Here is a 27,850-nt window from a genome sequence, read left to right as displayed (position 1 = left end):
CATGACAACAAGATGGCGGCGCCGCGGGACGGCTCGCTGAGCCTGCGTGGTGAGTCTGACCCAAGGTCTCTCTGTCCCTGGACTCACCACAGAGTCTGGGCCCTAAGCCCTGAGGGCTGGCAAGCTCCGTGGCTCCTCCGGGAGCGGATTCAGGACCGCATTTACCATCATTACGCGTGGAGGCGAGAGGAGGCAACGTGGCTCCCAGGGCGGGGTTAGGTCGAGGTAGACGTTGCGCCCTGGGTGTGTCCAGGAGTGGTTAGTGACCAGTAGCAGCGGGTCTGGCAGTCCTGGCGCTAGACTCGGGCTTGGAGTGACGAATAAGGCCGAGGAGGTGTGACAAAGGCTATTGTCAGTCAGGTACGGTACTGAGTGCAGTTCCAAAGTGTTAGAGGCACAAAACACAGCTTTGCCCTCAGATCCCCGGTCTTGAGCGGGTTGGGGGAGACAGCCCTACCTTTAGGAGCTTTTGGCCTTAGTGGAAGACCCAGTCCTGCCCCTGGAAGCCACAAGGTGAAGGGGTAGACGTGACTCTGTCCTCAGGCCCTCCACCTCGCCCTCTGAATCTGAGGAAGAGACACAGCCCTTCCCTCACAAGTCCCCTAATGGGAAGACACAGTTTTTGTCCTTCGATATCTCCCATAATCCGAGAAGATTAACCTGGAGACAGTGAGATTGGACTGGGGTGAGAATGGAAGTAGGGAAGTCAGAGGCCACTGTGACAGCCCTGAAGGAGGGCAATGTGAGTTCCACGGGTATGGCTCTTACTGGGTATGACTAGGAGGAACTGTGTGTGAGAGACATTGCAGAGTTTGACTTTGGGAGTTGGTAACTGATAGGATTAAGAGGGAAGGAAGGGAGTCTGGGCGCAGTGGCTTGCGCCTATAATCTTAGCCCTCTGCGAGGCTGAGGTGGGTGGATTGCCTGAGCTCAGGAGTTGGAGACCAGCCTGAGCAAGAGCAAGACCCCGCTCTAAAAATAGCTGGACTTTGTGGTAGGCGCCTGTAGTAGTCCCAGCTTCTCAGGAGGCTGAGGCAAGAGGATCACTTGAGCCCAGGAATTTGAGGTTGCTGTGAGCCATAACACCACAGCACTCAACCTCAGGGCGACTGAGTGAGACTATGTCTCCAAAAAAAAAAAAAAAAAAAAACACAAGAGGGAAAGAAGGGGGGAAAATGTTGTGCTTGGATGGTGGAGTCCCATTAAGAAGGCCAAAGTGGAAAGAACTGAGTTTGAGGGAAGATATTGAGTTTGCTTTGAAGATCAGTTGCTTTCTTTCTGCTATGATTAGCTTTGTTGAAATATAATTCACATATTGCATACTTTGCCCCTTTAAAGTGCACATTTTAATAATGTTTAGTATATTTTGGTATATATTCCATTTATATGAAATGTCCAGAATGGACGATCTATAGAGATAGGGAGTAGAGTAGTGATTGCCTAGGGCTGGCTGGGAAAGAAGGGTGGTGGCTGGAGGGTAAATTAGGGGGGGCTGCTGAAGGGCAAGGATTTTTTTAGACTGATAAAAATGTTTTAAAATTGTGATGGTTGTACGACCCTGTGACTATACTGAAAGCTTAAATTAATACCTTAAAAGGGTGAAGTATGTGAATTATATCTCAATAAAGCTGTTTTATGAAAAAGGTTGTATATTGTATAATTTTATTTATGTAACTTTCTTGAAGTAAGAAAATTACAGAGATGGAAAACAGGGTAGCAGTTGCCAGGGGTTAGGGCTGGGGAAGGAGAGGCGGATGAGGGTGGCTATAAAGAGGTAAGGTACTGGTAGGAGTGAGGAGACCATCCCAGGAGGGGACTTCCAGCAGGGAAGCCATGAATGCGTGATGCATTTGGCTATCGGTTCAGGTGGCTCGAGTTAGGGGGTGGCAAGATGGACAATGAAGTCAGAAAAAACAGGCAGGGACCAGATCACCTGTATGAAAGAATTTTGAATTTTTTCTATGGTTGAGAAGGAGGCCTGGGGAGCCGTGTGCAAGAATGTGTTTTAAGAAGATCCCTCTGGCAGTGTGTGGGGACTGATGAAGGGAGCCATAAGGGGCTGTCATCTTGGCCACATAAACCCTGAGGATGGCCAGACAGAGCAGGGGCTGGGAAAGGGTGGAGACAGATGTGGGAGGTTAGGTGGTGGGGGGACTCTGGGCCTGGTCCTTGGGGGAGGGCCCCTCCTGAGGAAGGAGCAGGGCATGAGTCCTAAACTCCAGGGTGAAATCTTGGGAAGCTGCCTCCAGGAAGCATGGGTTCCCTTGCTGGAATGTTTCAGAAGGAGGCTGGAGGCCAGTACCAGACATTTGCAAAGTAGAACTTCCTTGGTTATGTCCAAAAAAACCTGGAGGTTCTAGGATTTCTAGATATGAATCCCTTAATATACTTTATTTACTGAAGAGTAGTAACCTTTAATTATGCCCCTAATGTGCATTTCTCTTTCCAAAAGGAAGAGGGAAGGAAGGGAAACCAGTGTTTATGGGTGCCTTCTATGCGCCAATAACAATAAAAACACACAATAGCCACAGCTCACATTTCTACGTGTTTCCTTTGAGGTTAACACTGGGCTAGAGGCTTTATATTATCTGTTATCTCTGAATCCCTTCAATAACCCTGCCCAGCCAGTGCTATTACTGGCCCCATTTTACATCAAAGGGAACTGAGGTGGCAGAAGTTGTCCAGAACCAGGCCTCTTAACCTTCATATCATGTGGTCTCTGTCTTGGTTGAATCTTGACTTTGGATTGTCCCTCTGAAATGTTAGGAGGGGTGTCTAGTTTCTTGTAGGAGGGAAAGAGATGCCCTTTGTCAACTGGCTTGCTGATAGATGGACAGCCTCATGGGAAGTATTGTTCCCAGGTTCTAAGTCTGGAGAAGTCCCAGGCCTCTGACTTATCTCTGCATCCCATCCTCACCTCCACAGCCCTTTCCCATGCACCACCAGGCCAAAGGTCTCCAGGGTCAGAGCAGAGAGCCACATACCCAGAGGAGCAGGCAGATGTGACCTCTGTTGGGGCAGTGGGAAGAGGTGAGGGGCACTGCCTCCTGGACAGTGCTCCTTGTTAGGAATAGTACCCAGGAAAGAGGAAACTTCAGCCCACCCCCTACCCCCTCCCCCAGACCTGAAACCTTGGGTTCCCTCTGTCCCCAGGGGCTGAGTTCCTTCTTTTCTCTCAGGGAGCTCCTGACAGCTAGAAACTAGAACTATGAGCTCACCTTTGGCCTCCCTTAGTAAGACCCGGAAGGTGCCCCTGCAGTCGGAGCCTGTCAATCCTGGGTAAGGAATCAGCCTCATGGGGTCTTTGGGTCCCTCCCCCTGTCTCCTCCTTCATCCGTCTGTGGCCAGAGAAGAATGACTCTTATTGTCTTGCAGAATACAAGGAAGAGTTACATAGCTTGCTCTGACATCCTTTCTTCTCTTTATACCTTCTGGGTGCCCTATTTTGTGTCTAAGCATAACTGGGTTGTGCTTTTTAGTAAGGTTTGGCCCCTATTGGAGTGGCTCAGGGTCCATTTGTTCATTTATTGTACATTTATTAATTCTCCAAACACTGCTCACACCTATAATCTTAGCACTCTGGAGGCTGAAGGAGGAGAATCATTGGAGGCCAGGAGTTGGAGACCAGCCCTGAGCAAGAGTGAGACCCCATCTCTACAAAAAATAGAAAAATCAAATGGGCAATGATGGCATGTGCCTGTTGTCCCAGCTACTCGGGAGGCGGAGGCAGGAGGATTGCTTGAGCTGGGAGTTTGAGGTAGTAATGAGCTAAGATGATGCCACTGGACTTTAGTTGGGAGGACAGAGTTAGACTGTCTCAAAAAAAAAAAAAAAAAAAAAAAAGAGAGAGAGAAAGGAAAAGTAAGAATTCTGCAAACACTGATGGCTTATCTATCCCCACCCAGGCCCTGTGTTGAGCTCTCAGTGAAGGAAATCTTTCACATCTGTCTAGTATTTTCATCTTTTCAAAGTTTTTTTTTTTTTTTTTTTTGAGACAGAGTCTTACAATGTTGCCCTTGGTAGAGTGCTGTGGCGTCACAGCTTACAGCAACCTTAAATTCTTGGGCTCAAGCAGTTCTCTTATCTCAGCCTCCCAATTAGCTGGGACTACAGGCCCCCACCACAACACCCAGCTATTTTCCTTTGTAGTTATCATTTTATCATTGTTGTTTAGCTGGCCTAGACTGGGTTCCAACCTGCCACTGTTGGTGTATATGGCTGGTGCCATAACTACTGTGCTATGTGCCAAGCCCAAAGCCAAAGATTTTTTTAATCTCTCTTTTCTTTCTTGCTCTTCTGAATACCACTTTGAACCATTCTAAGACCAAGGAAATCCAGAGAGGTTAAGTGACAGGCCTGGGGTCTCACAATCTTTGCAGAGCAGAGGTGGGGCTTTGCAAGTGGGCTTTGTAAGTCTTGTAGTCTCCTCATCCAAGACCCTGCCCTTCAGCTCTTTCCCCCATCCTTCTGCATTGGCTCACCCCAGGATGGGAATGGGATTCAGGGTGGAAGTCTTCAGGAGGCAGAGGCCCAGCCTCCATCTCTTTTAGCCTGGACTGGGGCCTGGCACCCAGAACTTTTTCCTGGTGATGGTACAGGGGGTCCTAACTTGCTTTTCCTTCTTCTCCTTTCTGCCTGGGTTCCCAGGAGGCGAGGGATACGAATCTACGGAGATGGTAAGTGTGGGCTCCATCCTCGTGTCCTCTTCACCTCCCATCTGCCTGGACCTCCTATGCTTGGGCAGATGAAGAGAAAGAACAGGATGAAGGCCTTTCTGAGCTTAAGCAATGCCTGCCACAATGATATCTGCAGCTCCCCCACCCTGTCTCCCTAAGGACTGCAGCTCTCAGATTAGGAGCTCCTATACCCTTAGTAGAGGTGTCATCACTAACATTTGAATCCCTTAACCCACTATGGGGCTGGCTGGTGGGTGCCTAGAAATCATGTGAAAGTTGAGAAATTACCCAGTCCAAGGGTCTGGGACCCTTTCCCCCTGACAGCTTCCTTTAGCTGTTATAGCCTTTTCTCCCTGAAGGCCTATCCTCACATCACTGCCCTGACTCCTGTGAGCTGAGGCCTTTGGATCCCAATTCCACTTCTACCCCACTGTGGTCCTGGCACTGGCTACTCATGACCCCTTGGAGCTGGACTGGGAGAACTCTAAGCAGAGGCCCATTCTGGTTGGATCTTTGTTCCCAGCTTCCTGAGTTGTCTATCCTCTTACTCTTGTCCTGGCCAGGTCTCAGGACCTGAGTTCCCTCTGGGCCTTGGTCCCAGAGTGATGACCTAGGCATCTCTGTCTGCAGAAGATGAGGTGGATTTGCTGAATACTGACCATGGCTCAGAAGAAAGGATCTCTGGCCCTTCCTGTTATGGTGGCATAGGTGCCTCTGTGAGTCAGAAAGGTGAGGCCCAAAGGGGTCTGGGTCCTGGCAGCAGGAGGGGGACCCAGAGAAGGTGTGAAGCTCAGGGAGGCGTGGCACCTACTCTTGCCTGCTGAGTCCAATGCAGCTGCTCTCACTCCTGGCTGACTGTGGCCATGAGCCTAAACCCCCAAACCTTTTCAGGACTTAGCTGGGCATAAAGCCACACAGGCTCCATCCTTGGCTCATGAAATTTGGCCAAACACCCAGCCAGGCTGTGACTGGAGTCATGATCAAGTGTGATGTCACTGGGTCCAGGATTCAGGGTCAGAGAGGAATGAAGGCCCTGAGGGTGGTGCTCAGCCCTTGGCCATCGGCTTCCTGCTTCTGCAGGGCACCGGGAAGACCCAAAGTCCCCTAAATAGTCTACTGAGCCTGGCCCACACCATCTGCAAGGGACCGTGGCAATGCTGGGTTCATGGAAGTCCCTAAAGAGGGACAGAGCTCATCAGGGTGACTTCCCCAGAGAGTTTCGTGAGCCAGTGCGAAGAATAAACATACCAAAGTGGGAAACATACCAATAGTGGGGGAAGAAGAAATAAAACACATAAGAGACAAAGATCACTCCAGAGATAAGGATGGGATCGGAAGGTTTGACACAGCTGATGACAGCAGCCAGGACCGAACCAGGTCAGCAGCTTTATTTATTTATTTATTTTTTTTATTGTTGGGGATTCATTGAGGGTACAATAAGCCAGTTTACACTGATTGCAGTTGTTTAAGGTAAAGTCCCTCTTGCAATCATGTCTTGCCCCCCAGCAGCTTTATTTATATAGTACCTAAGCTAGATTACTACACTAACAATGTTGGAAATCAATAAGGGAAGCGAGTGGGAATATTTTCATCTTATAATGTTGAGGGGAAGTAATAGTACATGGGGTAAAGATTAACTTTAGGGAGAGAAGGCTGTGTGCTTTTAGGCAAAAGATAGAAAAGTGTACAGAAGCTACGTGACTTCTGGCAGAGGGAGCAAGAAGAAAGGACTTTTTTTTTTTTTTTTTTTGAGACAAAGTCTCTTTTTGTTGCCCTCGGTAGAGTGCTATGGCACCATAGCTCACAGCAACCTCAAACTCTTGGGCTCAAGCGATTCTCTTGCCTCAGCCTTCCAATTAGCTGGGACTACAGGTGTCCACCACCATGCCCAGGAAGGGAGGAGAAGCAGTTTGGGAGTTGTTCCTTGAACACACCTCCTGGGCTGTGGGGGTTTTGCCACTTCACAATTCACACTCTGCAGAAGAGGAAAGACGATCAGGTCTGGGAAAAGGGGCAAACATGGGCAAGCAGGGACAAGCCGTGTGTAAGTTCTGGGCAGGATCAGAGTCTGAGCTGGGAGTCTAGAGAAGCTGGGATGAGGTTAGAATAGGTTAGAACTTCCCACCAGTTGTGACATCTTGAGCAAACAATTCTACATCTCTCTATTCCTGTTTCCTCTCCTTTGAAGTGGGAATTGGGAGATCAGAGTGAGGATTCAACCAGATGCTATTCGATGGAGGACCTCTGGGCAGTGCTTGTCATACAGGGGTGTCCAAGGTGGTGGCCACTGATCAGGTCAGCCATAGGAAAGGTCCTGGTGATCCTCAGCCACCTTCATCTGTTTTACTAAAGGAGAATTGAGGTGGGAAAAGAGGAAGAGTCTGACCCAAGGTTGCACAGCCACTGAGTCATGAAGCCAGGATCTCCTAAAGCCCACCTGGGGATACTTTTTATATTAACTATGACAGCCAGCTCCTCCCCTTAAGAGAGCTGTCCTCCCCCTGCTTTTCCCTGTTATTCTCTTCCCTCCCCTGCCCAGCGAGTGTCTGTCTCCACCAAGGCCTGCCGTGTTTCACCTCTCTGCCAGCAGCATTCTACACCATCTACTGCTCCCTTCTTCTCGTGACCTCCCAGCTCTTTTTTTTTTTTTTTTTTTTGTAGAGACAGAGTCTCACTTTATGGCCCTCGGTAGAGTGCCGTGGCCTCACACAGCTCACCGCAACCTCCAACTCCTGGGCTTACGCGATTCTCTTGCCTCAGCCTCCCGAGTAGCTGGGACTACAGGCGCCCGCCACAACGCCCGGCTATTTTTTGGTTGCAGTTTGGCTGGGGCTGGGTTTGAACCCGCCACCCTCGGTATATGGGGCCGGCGCCTTACCAACTGAGCCACAGGCGCCGCCCGACCTCCCAGCTCTTGGCTGCCATCACCCTTTGCTTGCAGACCCTTTCCTCTTAGTGCTGGTTGCCAGGTCCTTCTCTCCCAGCTTTTCAGTGAGATGTTCCACCTGCCTGGACTCTCCTTGCCACCCTGCCCCGGGAGCTCACTGTACTCCAGTGCACTCCACCACAGACATTTGACATACAGATATGTGTATGTTGGTTGAGATGCTTTTGACTGACTGCAAGTCAAAGAAAACACTTCCTCAACTAGTGTGAACATTAAGGAAGATTTATTATACTGCATGCTAAAAACTCCTAAGGAGGCAGCTCTAGGGTTGCTCATTCAACAACTCAAAGATGTCGTCAGGTTTCTCCATCTTTCTACTGAGCCAGCCTTGACATGTCAGTCCCATGGCATTTGCTTGATGGTGGCTGTGGCTTCTGCTTCATGGATAGAAAGGACAATATCCATGGGGAAAGGGCCTGTTTTTTCTTGTCTCTCTCTGTCTTTTTCTTTTGTTTGTTTTTTTTTTTTTGAGACAGAGTCTTTTTTTTTTTTTTTTTTGTAGAGACAGGGTCTCAGTTTATGGCCCTCGGTAGAGTGCCGTGGCCTCACACAGCTCACAGCAACCTCCAACTCCTGGGCTTAAGGCGATTCTCTTGCCTCAGCCTCCCGAGTAGCTGGGACTACAGGCGCCCGCCACAACGCCCGGCTATTTTTTGGTTGCAGTTTGGCCGGGGCCGGGTTTGAACCCGCCACCCTCGGTATATCGGGCCGGCGCCTTACTGACTGAGCCACAGGCGCCGCCCGAGACAGAGTGTTAAGCTGTCGCCCCGGGTAGAGTGCGGGGGCATCATAGCTCACAACAACCTCCAACTCTTGGGCTCAAGCAATCCTCTTGCTTCAGTTTTCCTATTTTTGTTAGAGACGGGGGTCTCGCTTTTGCTCAGGCTGGTCTTGAACACATGAGCTCAAGCAATCCGCCCGCTTTGGCCTCCCAGAGTGCTAGGATTACAGGCGTGAGCCACCACACCCAGCCTTCCCAAACTTTTTATTGTGAAAAAGTCACAACATACAGAAAAAAGTCGAAATAACAGTAATAGCGAACATCCAGACATTCCCATCAATGCCGTTTTGCCACATCACACTCTTTCTCTCCATGTCCACGGATATATGAATGTAAATGTATTGTTTAGATGAAATAAATTGCAGATATCATGACATTCAATATGCATCTCCTAAGAATAAGGAAAAACATAATCACAATGCTGTTATCACACCTAAGAATGTAAATGATTCCATAATACCCTCTAACATCTGTCTCTTTTATATCAAATCTCCCCAGTGTTCCAAAATATCCCTTATAGCAATCCTCCCCACCCAGAACTAGGATCTAGCTGACTAGATTAAACTAATGGCTGCCTTTTTTTTTATTATTATTATTCTTGGGGATTCATTGAGGGTACAGTAAACCAGATTATACTGATTGCATTTGTTAGGCAAAGTCCCTCTTGCCATCGTGTCTGGCCCCCAAAAGGTGTGGCACACACTAAGGCCCCACCCCCTCCCTCCTTCCCTCTCTCTGCTCTTCCTTTCTCCACCCCTCCCTCCTTTCTCTCTCTGCTCTCCCCTTTCCCCAATGGCTGCCTTTTTAAAAAACGACTTGGGGCTGGATAAGGTGTCTCACACCTGTAATCCTAGCACTCTGGGAGGCCAAGGCAGGAGGATTGCTTGAGGCCAGGAGTTTGAGACCAGCCTGAGCAAGAGTGAGACTCTGTCTCTACTAAAATCAGAAAAGTTATGGCTCGGCGCCTGTAGCAGGGTAGGTATAGCTCCAGCCACATGCACCAAGGGTGGCGGGTTTGAGCCCGGCTGGGGCCAGCTAAACAACAATGACAACTGCAACAAAAAATGGCTGGGTGTTGTGGTGGGCACCTATAGTCCCAGCTACTTAGGTTGGGAGGCTGCAAGAGAATCACTTGAGCCCAAGAGTTTGAGGTTGCCGTGAGCTGTGATGCCATGACACTCTACCGAGGGTGACATAGTGAGACTCTGTCTCAAAAATAAAATAAAATAAAATTAGAAAAGTTGGGCATGGTGGTGCACACCTGTAGTCCCAGATACTTGGGAGGCTCAGGCAGGAGAATTGGTTCAGACCAGGAATTTGAGGTTGCAGCGAGCTAGGATGATGCCACTGTGCTCTAGCCAGGGTAACAGAGCAAGACTTTATCTCAAAAGAAAAACCAAAACACAAAAGAAAGCAGAAATGACAGGAACTTTTAGAAGAGTCCTGGGCACTCGTCCGCATTCAGGTTTGGTCTGGCAGTTTGCCGGCAGGAGTGTTTGCCTTGTTTCTCTGTCTGCTGTCTTGTCTGCAAACTGGAGGCCAGGTTTTGAAGTTTGATTAGACTGAGAGTGAAATTTTTGACAATACTTCAGGGTGATGTGGCCCACATGTCACACCACTCATTTGTACGCCTAGGACAAATTACTTATCTGTCCTCTGTCCCTTGGTTTCCTCAAACAGTTCATTTACCTCTTAGTCATGTTTCGAGGATTACATGAGTTGATCTATGTAAGTGTTTAGAACAGTCCCTATGATGTAAGTGTCAGCTGCTGTCAGTGTTTTTATTTCTACTTCTGGGGATCCCTCTCCCCTGTTCACTGACCCCCCCCCCCCCCATACCTTAGCCTCAGCTTTAGGTTTGGGCTCTAAAGATTTTGTCTGCTTGGCAGTCTCTGCGTTCCATGACTCGGAGCTTATGTCCTCCATGATGAGGAAGTTGCAGGACCTGGAGCAGCAGGTGAAGGCCCAGACTGACGAGATGCTATCCAAGGTGGGGCCCTAGGCTGGAGAGGGCCAGTGTCCAGTCTGAGAGGTAGAAGGGCCCTGGGCTGGGAAGGCCAGGGAGGCCAGCAGTTGGACCAAGGCAGGTGGATTCTAGAATCATCTCCCCCACTGAACTTCCCTGTTTGAGTGCCAGGTGTGGCCTGGAACTGATTTTAGTCCCTGTGACCCAAGCACAGTGGCTGGGGAAAGATTTCAGCTGAGCGAGGCTATGTAGACCTTGGATCTGGCAGAGTAGTGGACTTCTGAGTGGAGTGTGGAACCCTCAGACTTGGAACAAAAATTCTGGGTCTTTCCACCTGGAAAGTGCTCTGGGCACTGCCAGGCCTCATGCTAACCCACATCTTATGCTTCAGGATCAGAAGATATCAGCCTTGGAGGACTTGGTGCAGACCCTCCAGCAGCACCAGGGTAAGAGGTACCCACCACCCCCCAACCCACACAAGTTAAGTACCTCCCCTGGGCCTGTGGCTCTGGGAAGCTTGGATAGTGACTTCCAGCATCCGGGCTCCAAGAGCATCAAGCAGACTCCTTTGTGGAATCTGTACAGCTGAACAGAGAGGGGCAGTGACACCTCTGGGATGGTGCTGGAGTCACTCACTGCCCTCCTATGTGGGGCTGAGTCCCCTGGGCACGAGTGTGCCAACTAAAGCATGGAGGCCGTGCAGCTCCAAGGGGAGCAGTGGCCTCTTGAGTCAGTTAAAGGCACCCCCATGGAGGAGGGGCCAGGGAGATGGGGGAGATGGTGGGGCGTAAGAGGCAGTTCTTGGGAGATCCCCAGAACAGCTTCTCTAGATGACCCTCAGGGAAGAGCGCTGATCAAGGCCAGAGGTGACCTGGCAGCCTCCGTGCTGGGGCAGCTGAAGCCTGTCCCTGTCTTCCCTGAAGTCGGGGCGGCCCTGCAGCGGCAGGAGGAACTGGAGACGATGTGCATGCAGCTGCAGCGACAGGTCGGGGAGATGGAGGTGAGAGGGCTGGGGCCCCAGGGACATGGGCAGACAGCAGTCCCCAGCTCTGGCAGTCTGCCCCTCAGGAACTGGGTCCTAGCCCACCTCTCTGGGCCTCTCCTCATCACAGTCCACTTGGGGGCCTTCTCTGTGTTCCCTACCCTGGACTACCCAGGATTTAAAGAGCCAGGGAGGTGTCAGGGCTGGAGCACACTCTTCCTGACTTGTTGGCCTGACTCAAACTCTGAACATGTCCCCCCCCTGCTTGATGAGAGACCTCAAGGTTTCCATTGGGCTGAATTCCAAAGGCCTTGGGTGGCCCCTGTGGGCTACCCCTGCCTGCCTTATCAGTCTCACCTTGAACCTTCTCCCCTCCAGCCACGGGGACCTTTCCTCAGTTCTTTGACCACATCGAGCTCTTTCCCACCTCAGGACCTTGGCCTGTGCTGTTCCCTCTGCTGACGCGTTTTCTCCCAACTTCCCTAGGCAAGTTGTCACTCATCCTTGGTCATCTCCTTGGGGCCCTCCCCAACTGCTAATCAGGCTCGTTCTCCATCTTCTGCCTTTTATTTTTATTTTTTTAATTAGGTTTTAGAGACAGGGTCTCACTCTGTCACCCAGGCTGGAGTATAGTGGCCTGATCTGGCTCACTGTAGTCTAGAACTCCCAGTTCAAGTGATCCTCTCACCTTAGCCTCCTAGTAGCTAGGCCTACAGGCACAAGCCACCATGCCCAGCTAATTTTTTTTATTTTTTGTAGAGATGGGTCTCGCTGTGTTGTCCAGGCTGGTCTCAAACTCCTAGCCTCAAGCGATTCTCCTGCCACAGCCTCTGGAAGTGCTGGTATTATAGGCATGAGCCACTGTACCTTGCATTGTCCTATGCTTTTCTTAGTGCTGTGTTTCTTGTCCCCTGTGGGACTATGAACTCCATGAAGGAGGGATCCTTTCCTCCTGTTTGTCACTGTGCACCTACGACTAGCACTGAATTGATCAAGGTCATCCTCTGCCCCTGGTAGAGTCACTCACCTGCTGACTCAATTACCCCAGTCACCTCTTTTCTTTTCACTGATACACTCATTTAAACAGCAAGGCTTGAATTGGAGGGACACTAGGCACAAAGAAAGGTCCCAGGAAGGTGTCCTCAGGGCTCCTCACCCCTCCACTGGCCCTGCCAGAAGTTCTTCCTGGGACCCAGCCTCTTCCTCTTTCTACACAGAGCTGGTTTCCAACCTAGTTTAAGACCACAGAAGCAACCCCCTCAAGCTGCAGCTGAAAGCCCTTCCTTCCCCAGGCCCATTCACACCTAGGGCTGCAAGACACATAGCTGTCCCTAAGTGGGGTGAGGGCTGCACCCTAGAGCCTCAGGACAGAGGGCAGGGCTGGCTCACGCACAGTAGCCACCCATTTCTTGGGTCATTCATTTCACAGTGCATATGGAGTATCTGCTGTGTGTCAGGCCCTGCCAGGCACTAGGTTAGGGTGGAACAAGGCAGACTCTGGGGGCTGATAGTCCGGAAGGGAGGAGAGACCCAAAGAGTGTACCGATAGATGAGTACAGAGAGGGCTATGAGATAATTAAACAGATGACACGATAGAGACTGGTTGAGGGACAAGCCACTGTGGAGGTGACATTGGCTATGAGATCTGGAGAGTGAGGAGGAGACTGGGGGAGAGGAGCTAAGCCAAAGAGGAAAGGCACCACCTCCCACTGCAGAGATGTGGCTGGTGGCGCGTGGCTGTGGGGAACAAGAAGAGAATGAGAGGAGACAGGAGAGGCCGGCAGGGGCCATATCACATGGGAGCCAGCCGTGGTGCCCATGGGTTCTGCCCTGGGAGAGCAGGAAACCCCAGAAGGTTTCAGTTAGAGAAGCAGTGTGACAGGACTCTGTGGTGTGGAAAATAGGTAGTGGGGTACAGAGTGACTGGGGGAGGGGAGAGAAGCAGCCTTTTGATTGTCTAAGAAGGAGACAGCGGTGACTTGAGACACAGCTGCATGCCCAGGTGTCAGGCAGTGCTGGGGGGGCACTCATGGGCCCTGCAGTCATCAGGGGTGATATGGCAGAGAAGAGAATGGGTCCTGGAAGGTTCCCTGGCAGAAAGGGTGCTATTTACTGAGACGAGTCCTAGAGAGGAAGAGGTTTGGGAGGTGGGACAAGTTGTTTTTGAGACACCTTAGACTTCTGAGTGTAGACGGTGGGAAATGTCAGTCTGGTGCTGGGGGGTGAGATCTGCCTTAGATGCAAATTTGAGTTCTGTCCGTATGTGTGTGGGAGCCGATGAGAACCCTAAGGGGAGGGGGCAGATGGAGCTGGGCCCTGGGACCTCCACTTGTCAGTATTGGATAGGAACGGGAAGCCAGCAAAGAAAACTGTAAAGGAGGTGCCCATGAGGTAGGAGGGAAACCAGCCAGGTGTTAAAAGAGATGAAGACAGAAATGTGCCCACTGGCTGTGGCAATGTAGGTTGGTGGTGGCTGCACCATGATCAGTTTCGGTGAGGTGTGGAGATGAAAGATAGGTGAGAGTGGGTTGAGGAGAGAAGAGGAGATAAAGAAGGAGACAGGAAATGTAGACTGCTTAGAAGTTTTCCACTGGAGGGCGGCGCCTGTGGCTCAGTGAGTAGGGCGCCAGCCCCATATACCGAGGGTGGCGGGTTCGAACCCGGCCCCAGCCAAACTCAAAAAAATAGCTGGGCGTTGTGACAGGCGCCTGTAGTCCCAGCTACTCGGGAGGCTGAGGCAAGAGAATCACCTAAGCCCAAGAGCTGGAGGTTGCTGTGAGCTGTGACACCATAGCACTCTACTGAGGGCAATAAAATGAGACTGTCTCTAAAAAAAAAAATAAGTTTTCCACTGGCAGTGGGAATATGTGGCCAAGCCCTCGGAGGCTGACATATGGGGATTGTGTCCTCAGTCCTGCAAAGCGGGGTGCCCTGCCTCATCCTCACTCTCAGGCTAGACCCACATGGTGGCTAACTTTATTTATTTGTTTGACAGAGTTTTGCTCTGTCACCTTGGGTAGAATACAGTGGCACCCTTCATAGCTCACTGCAACCTCAAAACTCCTGAGCTCAAACAATCCTCCTACCTCAGTTTCTCATTACAGGCATGTGCCATGATGACCAGCTAATTTTTTCTATTTTTGTAAAGATGTGGTCTTGCTCTTGCTCAGGCTGTTCTCAAATTCCTGGCCTTAATCAATCCTCCCACTTTGTCCTCCCAGAGTGTTAGGATTACAGGTGTGAGCCACTGCACCCAGCCAATTTTTTTTTTTTTTTTTTGAGATGGGGGTCTCTGTTGCCTAGGCTGGAGTGCAATGATTATAGCTCATTGCAACCTTGAATTCCTGGTATCAAGTGACCCTTTTTTTTTGTTTGTTTGAGACAGAGTCTTACTCAGTTGTGCTGGGGTTGAGTGCCATGGTATCATAGCTCACAGCAACCTCAAGCTCTTGGGCTTAAGCAGTCCTCTTGTCTCAGCCTCCCAAGTAGCTGGAACTACAGGAACCTGCCATAATGCCCGGCTAGTTTTTCTATTGTTAGTAGAGACAAGGTCTCACTTTAGCTCATGCTGGTCAAGTGACCCTCTTGCATCAGCTCCCGGAGTATCTGAGATTACAGGCATACCACCACACCCAGCTAATTTTTTCTTTTTTTTTTGGAAACAGAGTCTCACCCTGTTGCCCAGGCAAGAGCACCAAAGTGGCTGGGCGAAAGGGCGCATGCCTGTGATCCTAGCACTCTGGGAGGTCGAGGTGGGTAGATTGCTTGAGCTCAGTTCAAGATCAGCTTGAGTATGAGCGAAATCCTGCCTCTACTAAAAATAGAAAAAATTAGCCAGGTGTTTTCTTTCTTCCTTTCCTCTCTTTTCCTCTCCTTTCCTCACCTTTCTTCTTTTTAAAATTGAGACAGTTTCACTTTGTCACCCTTGGTAGAGTGCTGTGGCATCATAGCTTACAGCAACCTCAAACTCTCAGGCTCAAGCAATCCTCTTGCCTCAGCTTCCCTAGTAGCTGGGACTACAGGCACCTGCCACAATGCCTGGCTATTTTTTTTGGTTTGTTTGTTTTAGCAGGCCCAGGCCAGGTTTGAACCCACCAGCCCCGGTGCATGTGGCTGGCGCCCTAACCACTGAGCTACAGGTGCTCAGTCTAGCCAGGTGTTTTTGTGGGTGCCTATAGTCCTAGCTACTCTAGAGACTGAGGCAGGTGGATTGCTTCAGGCAAGAATTCGAGATTGCTGTGAGCTATGACACCATAGTACTCTACTCAGGGCCCCCAAGTGAGACTCTGTCTCAAAAAAAAAAAAAAAGTGCCATGGTATCAGCCTAGCTCACAGCAACCTTGGACTCATGGGTTCCAGTGATCCTCCTACCTCAGCCTCCTGAGTAGCTGGGAGTATAGGTACCCAACACAATGCCTAGTTTTTCTGTTTTTAGTAGAGATAGGGGTCTCACTCTCGCTTAGGCTTGTCTTAAACTTGTAGTTCAAGTAATTGTCCTACTTCAGCTTCCCAGAATGCTGGGATTACAGATGTGAGCCACCATGCCGGGCCCTGGCTAACTTTTAAAATTTATTTATTTAGCCTGGGCACAGTGGCTAACGCCTGTAATCTTAGCACTCTGGGACACTGAGGCAGGAGGATCCTTTGAGCTCAGGAGTTCTAGACCAGCCTGAGCAAGAATTGAGACTCTATCTCTACTAAAAATAGAAAAATTCCAGCCCGAGCAAGAGTAAGACTCCGTCTCTAAAAAAATAGCCAGGGGTTGTGGTGGGTGCCTATAGTCCCAGCTACTCTGGAGGCTAAGGCAAGAGGATTGCTTGAGCCTAGGAGTTTGAGCTATGATGCCACAGCAGTTTACTCAGGGTAACAGAGTGAGACTCTGTCTAAATAAAAATAAAATAAATTAAAATAAAATAAATAGATAAATAAAACAGAAAAATTAGCTGGGCATCATGGCAGGTACCTGTTGTTCCAGCTACTCAGGCAGCTGAGGCGGGTGGGTCACTTAAACCCAGGAATTTGAGGTTGCTGAAAGCTAGATTGATGCCACAACTCTCTATCCTGGGCAACAGAGTGAGATTCTGTCTCAAAAAGAAAAAAAAATTATTTATTTATTTGGAGACAAGAGTAGCTATGTTGCCCAGGCTGGTCTCAAACCTTCTTCCGTGGCCTCCTGAGTTGTTGCACCTGACTCCCGGAGTGTCTAACTTTATTGAGTTCTTTTTTTTTTTTTTTTTTTTTTTGTGATTTTTTGGCCGGGGCTGGGTTTGAACCCGCCACCTCTGGCATATGGGACCGGCACCCTACTCCTTGAGCCACAGGCACCGCCCACTTTATTGAGTTCTTATTTGTGTCAGGCACTGTGCTAAGTACTTGACATAGATCATTTTACTGAGTCCTTACAAGGTTATGTGGTCAGGTGCTGCCATTTCCTTTTTACAGAGGAGGAGCCTGAGGCTCTAGGAATTGAAGTGGCTTTCAAGGCCACACCCAGGAAGTGGGCAGGATGCTCTAATCTATCTCCTTTGTGCAGTTGACTTCTGGGGCTCCAGGTGCCTGAGGGCTGAGGCTGAGGATTGGGCTGCTGCAACCTTCCCCTGGGAAGAGGATAAGCTGACATTGCCCCAGGTCTCCCTCTTCTTCTCTACAGAGGTTCCTCAGTGACTACGGCCTGCAGTGGGTGGGCGAGCCCATGGACCAGGAGGACTCAGAGGGCAAGGCAGTCCCTGAAGATGGTGAAAGGGACTGGATGACTGCTAAGAAGTTCTGGAAGCCAGGTAGAATAGAGAGTCCACCCCAGACCCCTCTGCAGGGGGAATTCTCCAGCAGCTTCTAGTGCCAGCAGCCTTCCAGAGGCCCATATCATTCATTCATGCTCCAGCCTCTCAGTGTGAAAGGTCTCCGAGCCCACTCATGCCTTGCCTCTGACCAGTGGAGGAAGGGCCTCAGCCTCCATCGCTGACCCCCTTAACCTGCTGGCAAGTTTCTTCCCTGGTCTCTCCTGGGACTCTCTTGCTCTCTCTTGCTCATCTGTAAAAGGCTCCAAAAAGCCCAGAGATATAAGATGCAGCAAAACCTTATTTGCCTCAGGCTCCATAGTCTACAAAATGTCACTTATCTAGAAGCTGTTGCCTTTAAGAAGCATTCTGTCCTGGAAGCCACTCCTGAATTCCCAGGGCTTGGTCCCCTTTTGGACTCCCTTTCCAGGTTCATTTATGACCACCAAAAGCTACCACTTCTTTTTTTTGTTTGTTTAGCAGGCCCAGGCCAGGTTTGAACCCGCCACTGGTGTACAGGGCTGGCATTCGAAACCATTTAGCTACAGGCATCCCTCCTCCCCCCCACAACTTCTTATTTATTTTTATTTTTATTTATTCATTTATTTTTGAGACAGAGTCTCACTATGTCATCCCTGGTAGAGTGCTATGGCCTCACAGCTCACAGCAACCTCAGACTCTTGGGCTTAAGTGATTTTCTTGCCTCAGCCTTCCAAGTAGCTGGGACTGCAAGTGCCCACCACAATGACCAGCTATTTTTTTTGTTGCAGTTGTTATTGTTGTTTCAGCAGGCCCAGGCGGGGTTTGAACAAGCCAGCCTTGGTGTATGTGGCCAGCACCCTACCCATTGAGCTATGGGTGCTGCCAGCCCCCATTTCTTACTTTTAACTCAACAGCTAAGATCTAGAGGGATGCCCCTAAACTCCTTTCTTGCCTAGGTTTGAGTCAATAAAACTGGCCATTTCTGAGATCTGGATCCATTCTCTTCAAAGAATGGATGTTGTTAACTAGAAGATAATGTTCCAGGCTCTGGAGTCAACTAAACCTGAGTCCTCATCTTTTTTTTTTTTTTTTTTTGAGACAGAGTTGCACCTTGGGTAGAGTGCTATGGCATCATAGCTCACAGCAACCTCCAACTCTTGGGCTCAAGCAATCCTCTTGCCTCAGTTTTTCTATTTTTAGTAGAGACAGAATCTTGCTGTTGCTCAGGCCGGTCTTGAACTCGTGAGTTCAAGCAACCCACCCGCCTTGGCCTCTGTTCTATTCTACCTGGCCTCCCAGAGGGCTAGGATTACACCCATGAGCCACTTTGCTGGCCCTGAGTCCTCATCTTGATTCCACTACCTATTCTAGTTGTGACTTGGGCAAGCAACTAACATTCTCTGAGCCTCAAGTTCTTCTTCTATAGAATGGGGGTTATACTCATTACTAAATGTGCTAAATGAGTTCAGCACGGAGTAGCATTGGCCTTGCATGTCATTGGTTCAACAAGCGGGAGCTCCTGTTGTTTCCAGAGTCTCTGAAGGCAAGTAGTTTCAGGGGAACACCAACATAGCTCTCAAAGGGACCATTTGGAAGACAACAAGCCTCTGCTGATTTCACATTTCCTGCTAGGGAAAGTCCCGGACTCTAAATGTGAGAGTCCTACCTCCCTCCCATTTAGGCCTGGGCTTGGTCTCTAAATCTCAGAGTACAACCCACTCACTGCTTATTCGAAAAACATCACTTCCCATTTTTGTAACATTTGCAGCTTTCAAGGCATTTGTATAAATAGCCTTGACATGAGCCTGGGGTTATTCCTTACAGATGAGCAAATTGAAGCCCTTACAGAGTCTGTAGACTCTGTCGGGTGGAGAGGGTCAGATTTAAGGCTGAGAGCCCATCTGTGAGGGGCTGCAGTCATCCAGGCCAAAGAAGAGATGATGCTCAGAATGACGGTGATGCTGGTTGAGAGTGGCAGGAAGGGGCAGGGCAGAGAGATTGAGAAGGTGCAGTCCATGGCCTTGATTGTACGTGAGGGAGAGCATGAGAGGAGTCGAGGCTGGCCTAGGGAGCAGGGCTGTGGAAGATGCTGTGTCTGTTTGGGCAGGGGGACGCAGCAGAGCTGGGGAGCTGTGTGGCTGCCAGTGATGCTGGTTGGGTGTGGCCCTGCTGCTCACAATACTGCAGGCCAACACCAAGTGTGGTCTAATTAAACCAGCACAGGGTATTGTGGGAAGAGTTCACCAGGGAGCTCTTTGGCCAGGCTGAGAAGTGGGGCCCTGTCAGGGGCTACAGACACTGTAAGAATGTCTGTCCTGGGTGTAGGTCAGAGGGTTGCCAGTGCAACACCCTGGACCCCTGCTGTGGCAGGCTAGGCTCAAGCTTCACATGGGCCTGCTGTCTTACTGCAGGGCAGCTTCCTCCTGGCCAGTGAGGATTTTCATGCTCCTCTGGGGAGGGGTTGGGATCTGATGGCTGGTTTCTGGCCCTGGCCCTATGGATTCCTACTCTTCCCACCCATCAAAAAGTCAGCAGCCTTCACCCTGCCCTGTTTTCTTGCTTGTGCTCTAAGCTGGCTCTGAGGCTGCACACTTCAGGGCTAAAGCAACCTGGGAAAACCATCCTAGAGGGGCCTTGATTTGGCTGTTCCTGCCAGATGAACTGACATGTTTTTCAATGCTAACAACTGTTCCTCTGAGTCCTCCTCCTCCCCAGGTACCAGCCTGCTCCTGCCCCGGGGGCCCTGAAGGTCACAGCCTGGCCCCTAGCTGTCCAGATGCTCCAGCTCATTTCTCTGACTCTCCTTTTGTTGCATATCACTCCCCATGGACTCTGGGGCAGAGACTGTCACATGGGTGAGCCAGAGCATCTGTATTGAGGCAAAGGGGAGATGACTCCAATGTTCTAGAGCCTGAGACTTCCTTGGGGAGGAGGGTCAGTTGGACTCATGAAGGGGGCCCAGCAGAGGGAACGACTTGCAAGGGCTTATTCTCAGGCTGGATCAGTTTTCCTGCCTACCCTCTCTGCCAGTATCTGAAGAATCACACAGGGTACTGCTTCAGGGTATGCGGAGACTTGAAAGGGACAGTCTTGCTCTGCTCACACCACCATCAGCTGAGGTGTTGAGCCTCAGGGCTGAGAGGTCCCATGAGCTCCTCACTCCCACTTCCCCTCCCTCCCTGCCACCCCTGCCTCCACCCCACCATTTTTCCTCCCCGGTCCCAGCTCCAGCCCCCAGTTGGAGTTCCTTCCCACTCCCACTTCCACATCAAGCTTTTGCCGGTGCTCTGTGCCTTGCCCACTTCTCACCCCTCCTTCCAAAGTGCTGTGCAAATCCAACCTCTGCCCTGAGTGCCCCTCGGAGCAGGGCCTTGTGGGAAGGAGCTCTGCTTTAGGGTGAAGGGCTCAGGCTGAGGACAGGGCAGGGTCAGGTGGATCCTGTGTGGGTGGATTGCTGAACTTCTCTGAGCCTGGTTCCTCCTCTACAAAATAAGGGGAATAGTACTGACTGTCTCCAGGCTGCTGAGTGGATGGAATGGGACAGCGCCAGTGGCTGACATATGCCAATGAACAGTGACTGTTAACCATTGTCACTTAGCGGTTGTCACGTCCTGGAGTACCCAGCACAGTGCTTGGCACATAGGCCTGGTGTGTGCCTACATGAGACTGGCTGTGTTTCCCACATGTGCCAGGCCTGGATGATCAGGGCACATCAGAACAATCGTCTGCATAGGACAAGGTGGGGCCGAGAGTCCAATGTTTGATGGCCGGGCCCAGCAAGAGCTGAGGGTAGAACCTAGTGGTCCTGAGTTCAAGTTCTACCAGGCCACAGGCTGATGGAGTATTCTGGCAGCAGTCAGAGCCTCAGAGCTCTCTGCAATTGGCTCCTCAGAGGAGCAGAGTGAATGTACGTAAAGTCCCGGAGCAGGGCTTGGCTGCTAGGTGTGTGATAATGGTGGCTCCATTTCCTGTTGCAACAGTCTCTGCATGGGGGAGGGGCAGGGCATGGTGGGCCCCCTGACAGTGAGAAGCTAAACCTGCAGGCACTTTGGGGGGCAGGTGATCATCCTCTGGCTCTCCTCTGGGCCCCACAGCCCCCATAGTGGCACTTACCACATGCCATTGTCACCATGTACTGCCCTGTCTCCCTCCCCAAAGCTGAGCTTGAAGAGGGCAGGACTCTGGGTGCTCAGACATGGATGGAAAGATTCAGCCAGGCTTCTAGCATACCCACTCTGGGTCAGGCCCAGGGCTTGACGCCCTAGCCCTGAGTCCCAGGGGTGCCCCATGTGGATGAAGGCAAACAAGCACATAGAAATAGCAGCCAGGGCTCCAGGGACCCCGCCTCGACGAGCGGGCTCCTGGCAAGGCTTCTCAGTGGAGGTGGGAGTGAGGAGAGCAGCCTGAGCCCAGTAATGAGTAAGAGGTGTCAGTGACAATGGCAGCCACTATCTGCCAAGTACTTCCTCTGAGCCTCATAGCAGCCCTGTGAAGTAGGGACAGCCATTTTACTTTTCTTATAGAAGAGGAAGCTGAAGCCCAGAGAGGCCCACTCACCAGGGTTGCAGGCTCAGACATGCCTTCGATGTGGCACCCGAGCAGGGTAGGGACGTGTGGAGGGTCTTGGGGAGTCAGGTGGAGGAGCTTGGAATTGACTTCAACCTCATCCCTCCCTGCTTCTCTTTTTAATACACTTATGGACTTGAAAACTGGATGAGGCCTCCAAGATGATGTCCAGCACTGTCCGTTCTCTGGAAAGGGAGCCCAGTGAGCAACTGCCCCAGAATATGCACTGAGGGGCAGTGTGGTGGTCACTGCAGCCTGAGGCTGAGTCCCCAGGTCCCTCAAGTTGCATGACTTGGGGCATGACACCTTACAAGGCCCAAATGGGAATGGTCGTACCCACCTGTGCCTAGGCCCCTGGTCTTACCTCCACCTCATGGTATCCAGGGCCTGTCCAGCCCACCCTGCTTTGCTTCAAGCCCAGCCCAGCTGGCTGAGAACTGCCAGGTGGGCTTTCTTGGCAAGCTTCCCTCTTCATTGCTTCTCAGCTTTTGCCTGGCCCCATCCCTTGTAGACCATCCTATGTCCCTCAGCCTGAAAAGCTTTAGCCCCAAGAGGGAGCTTGGAGCAGGGCAGGAGCCCTGGATTCAGAATTGACACATCTGAGGGCTTCTGGCTGTGCTCTGTCGGGTCTGATCAGGCCACTCACCTGACCTTTCTAGACCTTACTTTCCCATCTGCAAGAAGAGGGTGGGCAGGCGCTGCATGAGATCTTTTCTGCTGTTAGTTTTAGGTTTACCAATTAATTTTTATAATAGTAGTTAAAGGAAAATAACATCTTGATATAGTTCTGCGAACTTTTCCTGGGGGATCTCAGGGACTCTGGGGGACTTCAGGAGGAGGTAGGGTGGTCCCTTCAACAATAGGCGATGTAGGAGAGAGGGGAAGGCCAGCTGGGGCCTACTGTTTCAACAGCTGCAGAGGCAGTTGGAAACGGCCACCCACATCTGCACCTTTCTGGTACAGCCACTGTACCACTGTGGGGAAAGGAATTGGGTCCCCAGAGCCCCAACCCACATCCTGCCATAGCCTGGCTGTCTGGTGAAAAAATGCCTTCAGGAGACCCCAAAAGTTACTGGTATGTGATAGGGTTACACACTAGTGGTTGACTTACTTGGGGGCCAGGTCCCCAGCCAGTATCCCACTGCTCTGCACCCTTTCTGCTCTGGTGTCTATCATGGCTGTCCCCACTGCCCCATCTGCACACCTCAGAACTTATGCACAGCTGTATGTGCAACACATTTTTCAGAAAAGGGGGCCAAGCTTTGTCAACTTCTTAAAGGGGTCTGTGACCCAGAAATAGTCACACAACCTAAAGTCTGTCCCATATCTGTTCTGTCCGGCAGCTGTCCCTACATCCTTCCTAATAGCCATCTGTCCCCATCCCTGACCTCCCACTCTCTGGGAAAAAAGGCTCCAGCGTCAGCCCCCGTTCCAATCCCAGGCTCTCTAACTTGCCAAGTGCCTTGGGGTGAGTCATTTTTCATCTCTGTGGGCCTGTTTCCTCATGTGTAAAATGGAGATAAATAACCCCTGCCTCATAGCCTCAGGGTTGGCCTAAGGACCATATGTGCAAGGCATAGTTGTAACAATAGCTAAATGGACAGAGTGCTTGTTCCCAATGGCCCTCCTGTGAATGGTCCAACAGTCATCTTCTTAGAGCCTTCCAGCCATCCTGGGAGCCAGATACTATGCTCATCCCATTCTAGAAGACAGTGCTGTGGCACAGAGCATTAAATGACTTGTCAAAGTCATACAGATAGGAGGAGGAGCTAGGATTTGAACCCAGACAGCCTTTTTCTTTTTTTGAGACAGTCTCACTCTCCCAGGCTGGAGTGTAATGGCACAATCGTGGCTGACTATACCCTCAAGCTCACGGGCTCAAGCATTCTTCCTGCCTCAGCCTCTGGAGTAGCTGGGACTATAGGCATGTACCATCATGCCTAGCTGGTTGTTTTTCTTTCTTTTTTTGAGACATAGTCTCACTGTGTTGGGCAGGCTGACCAACAGCTGAGGTCAAGCTCTTGATCTGGGATCAAATCCTGCTTCTGCTATTTACTGTTATGCCTTCCTACACAAGCCATTTAACCTTCTCTTACCCTCAGTTTCCTCATCTGGAAGGTAGAGATGATGGTAGCCTCTACAGTATAGGGTTGGTGAGAGAGGGGAATGTGATATTGGCTATTAAACCCCTACTACTATGTACAAAGTCAGCACTCAATCAAAGATAGCTATCATTATCTAGTGTCTAGGTGATCACTTGAGGAGGTACTAAGGCCACTGCCTAGCTTGGGAGGTGACCATAGGAACCAGGACTGCCAGGGAACCCTGCAGCCATGGAGAGGCTCATGGATGTCTGTCCTCTTTGCCAGGGGACTCATTTGCACCCCCTGAGGTGGATTTTGACAGGCTGCTGGCCAGCCTAAAGGACCTCAGTGAACTGGTGGCAGAGGGCGACACCCAGGTGATGCCAGTGCCTGGTGGGGCACGGCTGCATATCCTTGAGCCCATCCCTCTGAAGCTCTACCGGAATGGCATCATGATGTTTGATGGGCCCTTCCGGCCCTTCTATGATCCCTCCACTCAGGTAGGAGTGGGGGTGGAGGTGCTCTTGTGCCCCTGCCTGCCCACCAGGTCACCCCAGGCCCAGCAGGGCACTGAGTGCCCTCTGCAGAGCACCCTCCTCCCACCCAGTCCTGGGCTTGTGAATGTTTTCAGCGTGTGAGGCACTGGGTGGGCCCAGGGCATCTGCCATTCAGACAGGCAGCAGTGGGGGGCACACCCCAGGTCCAGCTGGGCTTCACCCTTCCTCTCTCTGCAGCGCTGCCTCCGAGACATACTGGATGGCTTCTTTCCCTCAGAGCTCCAGCGGCTATACCCCGATGGGGTCCCCTTTAAGGTGAAGAGCTGCTTCTCAAACCACCCCTTCCCTGTGTGAGGATTTTGGAGAATGTGGGAATAAACAATCTCCTCAGGCATTGCCCATCTCGAAGGCCCGAGGGGAGAGCCACTGCCCCACCTCAGGGGATCCTAGTCTGATGCCCTCTAGGAGGGTAAGCCTGAAGCCAGTGTGGGAGGGGAAGGGGGAGCAGCCATGGCCACAGTTGTCTTGGTGCTGTGGGAAGGAGCTGAAGCAGAGCAATAGGCAGTGCCCTCTGCTGGCGCCCTGAAGGCATAGCATCAGTTCCTGCTCTTCCCCACATTCAAGACTCCTTGACAGCCTGGGGTCCCCCAGGGACTCCTGAAGCTATCTGGTTGGGGTAGAAGGCAGCACTGTGGGCCACAAAGGTGGAACGGAGGAAGCAAATGTTGGGAATCAAGGAGCCAGTTGTAAGCACTGCCATGGGAGCACATGAGGCAGCATGTTCCAGAAGGGGGGCAAGGCCCGGTCAGGGAGGGAGTGTGTGCCACCAGGGCTTAGGAAATAGCATGGGTCATGAGGGGTATTTGAGGCCAAGATGGAGGCTTCAGAGCTGTGCCTGGAGAGAGCAAGTGAGGGGACTTGCAAGGATGGGGTCTGAGCCGCAGACTAAACAGCAGCTTTGCCTTTTCCGGACACCTTCACGGTCGGCTCCTGGGACTCTGAGGAGGGTGGCAGTACTGAGGGTTCAGCTGAAATGGATCAAGAGTGTTTACAGGAGGAGTAAGGCTCAGAGAGGAGATAGCAACATGATCTGTGGCTCTCCTGAGGCCTCAGTTTCCTCATCTGTAAATGGAGATCACATCAGACCACCACTTGGGCCTATTCTTGGGTCCTCCAGGCAAGCAGGGGTGGGGGTGTGGCAAACGGCTGAAGTGTTGGGCCTGCCACTCTCTCCCGTCTTGGCAGGTGAGTGACCTGCGCAATCAGGTCTACCTGGAGGATGGGCTGGACCCATTCCCAGGCGAAGGCCGTGTGGTGGGCCGGCAGAGGATGCACAAGTCCTTGGACAGCGTGGTGGAGCACCCAGGTGAGCTTGGCTCGAGGCTGAGCCTGGTGGCAGGGGGGCTATGCAGAACAGGCACCAGGTGGCCTCCACCACCACTCAGTCCTTCCCAGGCCAAGATTCACAATGCCCTCCCTGTAGGCTCCAAGATGACCATCGAGAAATTTCTGAACAGTCTTCCCAAGTGTGTGATCAGGCAAGGTGAGGTGATTGACATCCGGGGCCCCATCCGGGACACCTTGCAGGTGAGGCCAGCCCTAGCCTAACTCTACTAGACTTCTTGAGGGTACTTTACCATCAATCAGGTTGTCAGAGCAGCCTCTTGTCTAGAGCCTCAGCCTTGGAGGCCTCTGATGAGGCCTGGATGGAGAGAGGACTCCCTCAGAGTTCTGCTCTCTGAAAACTGAGGAGCTGGTGAGGGCTCTGGGCTAGGCCCCAGAGAATAGCTGAGTTGGCTGTAAGAAGTGTAAAGTCAGAGTCCAGGCCACTCCCTCTAGGTCCAGGCCAGAATCTCTATTCAGTCTCGGGTGCCCCTTTCTAGTTGTCCTGCAGGCCCTCAAACCTCCCTGGCCCTCACAACTCATCTCTCCTTATTCCCCATTCTGCCCTCCACCTGTGAAAGGTACCAAACCTTTATTTCTTAGGCCTCCTCTGACTCCCTCACCCCACATTGCTAAGTCCTGTCTGGTCTGTCCACCCTTAGAACTTCTCCCCTTCCCATGGCCCATCCCTCTAGCCTAGGCTCCAGAATATCTTTTCCAGAGATGCCTCCCAGTTCCTCATGCCCCTGCCAGTCATCCTTCCTGGCTGCCTCCCCCATTGAAATCCCCCAGCGGTTCTTGGGATAAAGCCAAGTTCCTCATCCTGGCACTCAAGGCCTGTCCTATATTGCAGGGCCACTCCTAACCTTTTCTTTCTTTTAGTCCAGCCCCATCCCCAGCTTCAGCCATGTGATTGCTGGCAGTTTCCTAAATGTATCACTTCCTCTAGGAAGCTTTTCCTGACCTCCAGGATTTGTCCATGCTCTCTGGAACATCCCTGGTCCCTTCCTGTTCGTCCTTCAGTCACAGCTCCTTTGCCATTTTCCTAGAGAAGCCTTAACTGACCCCAGGCTAAGCGACCAGCCTGGTCACAGTCTGTGCGTGTGTGTGGCGTTCTGTCTCCCCCATTAGACTGAGATGGAGGAGGCAGCTTGGGGAGAATGCTGGGGCTGCGGCCCAGAGCCTCCTTCCCCTTCCGTTACCTCTCTTTGGGCCTCAGTTTACACAGAAGCCCTCCCCACACACTTGCCTCATTGGTCAAGTTTTAGCCCCTTCTAAGGGTTATGGATGATCAGGCAGGGTCCAGGGCCCTGTCCATTCTACTGATGCCTTCCAGAACTGCTGCCCATTGCCTGCCCCGGTCCAGGAGATTGTGGTGGAGACGCCTACCCTGGTGGCTGAGCGGGAGAGGTGAGGGCAGGGCAGAGAGGTGAGGGCCTGTGGTGTGGGTGCTGGGCCACAGGAGCACTGATGGCCTCTGGGCTGTGCAGGAGCCAGGATTCGCCTGACAGGCCAGCACCCCTGCTCTCCATGCTGCGCATCAAGTCTGAGAATGGGGAGCAGGCTTTCCTCCTGATGATGCGGCCTGAGGATACCATTGGGGACGTGCGTGCCCTGCTAGCACAGGCCAGGTAGGCGAAGGGTGGGGCTGGCCAAGGGCGGCTGTGGGGTGCTCCAGTCTCATAGCGGGGCCTGATCTGCTATGCCTGGTTCGCAGGGCCATGGATGCCACCACCTTCGATATCTTCAGCACATTCCCACCGAGGGTCTACCATGACGACGGGCTCACGTTGCAAGCCGCAGGCCTTGTGCCCAATGCAGCACTGCTCCTGCGGGTGTGCCCAGCCTCCCGGTCTGGCCCCAGCTTTGGTCCTGGTTCCGGCTCCAGCTCAGAATAAAGAGCCCACCTCCCCATGCTCTGGGAGGCTCTCTTGGTGGGGCCTTCTCTCTGGACGCTGGAGGGCCAGAGGACCAGCTGGCCAGGGAGGGGGCGGTGCCAACCCGCCCCTCAGTAACTCGAGCCCCAGCTGGCGGGCCTGGCCTCAGGTTCTTTGTCCTCTAGTTTCCTCTTTCTTCTAAGAAGGGCTAAGAGGATCCTGTTGGGGGTTAGGAATCCAGTGGCGGGAAAGAGCCAGCTGCATCTGGGTTTACACTGAAGCAGCAAAGCCTCACTGTGCAAGCATGGAGCCAGCAGATACCTGTGCACAGA

At 51.7% G+C, this 27,850-nt stretch overlaps 1 protein-coding gene across 4 annotated transcripts; it reads left to right on the top strand.

Moving 5' to 3' along the window:
* UBXN11 (UBX domain protein 11) lies at window positions 1-27,785 on the top strand. 4 transcript variants are annotated; one of them, XM_053577054.1, is made up of 16 exons: window positions 1-49; window positions 3,180-3,279; window positions 4,648-4,676; window positions 5,307-5,405; window positions 10,294-10,394; window positions 10,762-10,816; window positions 11,294-11,370; window positions 15,018-15,104; window positions 17,003-17,129; window positions 24,047-24,261; window positions 24,496-24,573; window positions 25,504-25,624; window positions 25,742-25,845; window positions 26,978-27,051; window positions 27,132-27,272; window positions 27,359-27,785. In XM_053577054.1, exons 2-16 carry the CDS (start codon window positions 3,209-3,211, stop codon window positions 27,537-27,539), a joined length of 1,560 nt encoding a protein of 519 aa, XP_053433029.1. In that variant the 5' UTR covers window positions 1-49; window positions 3,180-3,208; the 3' UTR covers window positions 27,540-27,785. The 4 variants fall into 4 exon arrangements, with proteins under 4 accessions (XP_053433029.1, XP_053433028.1, XP_053433030.1 ...); XM_053577053.1 differs by lacking the exon at window positions 1-49 and adding an exon at window positions 62-360; XM_053577055.1 differs by lacking the exons at window positions 1-49; window positions 15,018-15,104 and adding an exon at window positions 62-360.
* The last annotated feature ends 65 nt before the right edge of the window (window positions 27,786-27,850 follow it).

Source organism: Nycticebus coucang, chromosome 22 (genome assembly GCF_027406575.1).
Source record: "Nycticebus coucang isolate mNycCou1 chromosome 22, mNycCou1.pri, whole genome shotgun sequence".
In the NCBI taxonomy this organism is placed as follows: domain Eukaryota; kingdom Metazoa; phylum Chordata; class Mammalia; order Primates; family Lorisidae; genus Nycticebus; species Nycticebus coucang.
This window is presented reverse-complemented; position numbering and strand designations above follow the sequence as displayed.